The 2,196-nt window shown below is 30.5% G+C and overlaps 1 protein-coding gene across 1 annotated transcript; it reads left to right on the forward strand.

Moving 5' to 3' along the window:
• Window positions 1–233: 233 nt before the first annotated feature.
• Window positions 234–1,234, forward strand: LOC139786720 (uncharacterized). The gene is made up of 3 exons (XM_071725836.1): window positions 234–466; window positions 734–899; window positions 1,138–1,234. The coding sequence occupies exons 1-3, from the start codon at window positions 290–292 to the stop codon at window positions 1,152–1,154; spliced, it is 360 nt and encodes a 119-aa protein (XP_071581937.1). The 5' UTR covers window positions 234–289; the 3' UTR covers window positions 1,155–1,234.
• The last annotated feature ends 962 nt before the right edge of the window (window positions 1,235–2,196 follow it).

Here is a 2,196-nt window from a genome sequence, read left to right on the forward strand (position 1 = left end):
CTCTGAACTCTGCAAGTTCATCGCAGAGAACTCTGAAAAACTGAACTTTTTTATAATATGTCATTGTATTTGATTCTTGATTCTTTTTTGCTGTGAATGGTTTTGTTATACGATTTTTTTTTAGTAGAAACATTTTATTTTTATAACATTATTTGCATAAGTCGCCAAAATGTATTAGATATTTCTCTTATTAAATACAATATTTTTTCATAATATAATGTTTCAGGAAATCAATTCTTCAGACAATAGAAATACCAACGAAAACATTACTCTAAAGATAAACGAAAATATGGAAACTGGACATGTTGACGAAAACATACTCGACATTATTAGAGAAAACAACAATACAGAAGTGGTTAATCGTATTGAAGAGGCATTCTCATCCTTAAGGAACGCTGTTAATGAAATGCAAGTCATAACAGATTATTCCAATTTTAAGGAAACTGATACCACAGATAAAGACGAGGTGCGCAATATTTCATATATAAGAACATAATATTTTTTTTATTGAGATAACATCTTAGATAGTAAGAGAGATCGTATGAGTTCTTATAAGAGATTTTTCATTAGGAAAGCTTCTGAATATTTCTATGTAGAATAAAATTGTTATGTTTAGCAAATATATAATATTTAGTATATCAATAAATTTCTAACAATAATTTTATTAATATTAATATACATATATGTATATACATGTACATATATATGGTAAAATTAAGAAATATTTTTCTAGATTCACTGTACGAGAAATGAATTCATGGAATTGGATACAGATTTAATAAATGATTTAAGAGATGAGAGTAGTGAAAAAAATGTTAATCAATCACGTAAATTGCAAGATCTGGTGTTAAATAAAGATTTTCAAGATTGTATTGACATTTCTCCGAATAAATCACCAGGTGAATTGTTTTTAATGATTGTTGAACACGCCTTGAAGTATAAGTCATCTTTAAGTGAAATTTCTGATCTATTCCGACTTATTAACATAATGTTTCCTCGTCCAATATTACCCGATACACGTTGGATACTGGACAATATTCTGAATCCAAAAAGTCGATCAGAGTTTCATGGAATTTGTCCGAAGTGCTGTACTTATGTTGGAAGAATACAAGATTTTAAATCCTTTATTACTTGCAGCGTGTGCTCTGAGATAATTGATCTGAATAATCCATCGTCCCCAAATATTTTTATAATTATTGATCCGACGGAAAATATCAAACTTTTAATAGAAGAAAATGAAAAATATTATGATCATATTGTAAAGGAAAGATTATTTGATGGAAAAATAAGAGATATTTTTGATGGTAAATATTATAGAACATTTATAAGAAATTTACCTGCAAACGAAAGATACAGCTACGCTACAACAATTTTCAACACTGATGGTGCACCACGGTTTGAGAGTTCACGATATTCTATTTGGCCCATATACTTACAAGTAAATGAGCTTCCTATTCAAGTAAGAATGAAAAGAATAATTACATGTGGCATGTGGTTTGGTAAAAACAAACCAGAAATGACATCATTTTTACAACCATTTACCGAAACCATGATTCGATTGTCGACAAAGGGGTTTAAATGCACTATTAACAATGAGATGCGTTTAATCAAAGTATATACTCTGATTTGTTGCGTTGACTCACAAGCGCGAGCACCTGTTCAAGGAATAAAGTTATTTAACGGTAAATACGGTTGTAGTTGGTGCTTACATGACGGCGAGTGGTATGAAGGCAGTATGAGGTATCCCATTCTTGAGTTTTCTCCACAACAAAGAACTAAAACAAATATGATCGAGTTTATGAAGAGACTTACTGATGAAAATAATCCCGTAGAAGATGTTTTTCGGAGTACAGTATGTGACACCTCTCATAAATTTACCTCATTTCGATATCGTACATGGAATTGTGCCTGATTACATGCATTGTTGTCTCGCTGGTGTTGGAAAGCAAATAACATTTAATTTCCTCAAATGTATACCAACATCAACAGTAGATAAACTGAACAAATTCCTCTTAGAAATAAAAGTCCCTCACCAATTACAACGATTAACTAGATCTTTTGAAGACATACGTGATTGGAAAGCAAAGGAATGGGAAAATTTCATACTGTACTACAGCCTACCTCTATTTCAATTAGTTTTAAATAGAAAAATGGTTCAGTATTGGACTTTATTTGTTAATAGCCTCTACATATTAC

This window comes from Temnothorax nylanderi, unplaced genomic scaffold (genome assembly GCF_030848795.1).
Source record: "Temnothorax nylanderi isolate EJ_2023f unplaced genomic scaffold, tnyl_v1.0 TNYL_tig1124_pilon, whole genome shotgun sequence".
In the NCBI taxonomy this organism is placed as follows: domain Eukaryota; kingdom Metazoa; phylum Arthropoda; class Insecta; order Hymenoptera; family Formicidae; genus Temnothorax; species Temnothorax nylanderi.

What these genes read in the sequence shown, in the direction of transcription:
- LOC139786720 (XM_071725836.1), top strand. Translation starts at nt 290, where the DNA reads ATGGAAACTGGACATGTTGACGAAAACATACTCGACATTATTAGAGAA. An exon ending in ATACCACAGATAAAGACGAG is followed by an intron (nt 467 to 733) that starts GTGCGCAATATT and finishes ATATTTTTCTAG; the next exon opens with ATTCACTGTACGAGAAATGA.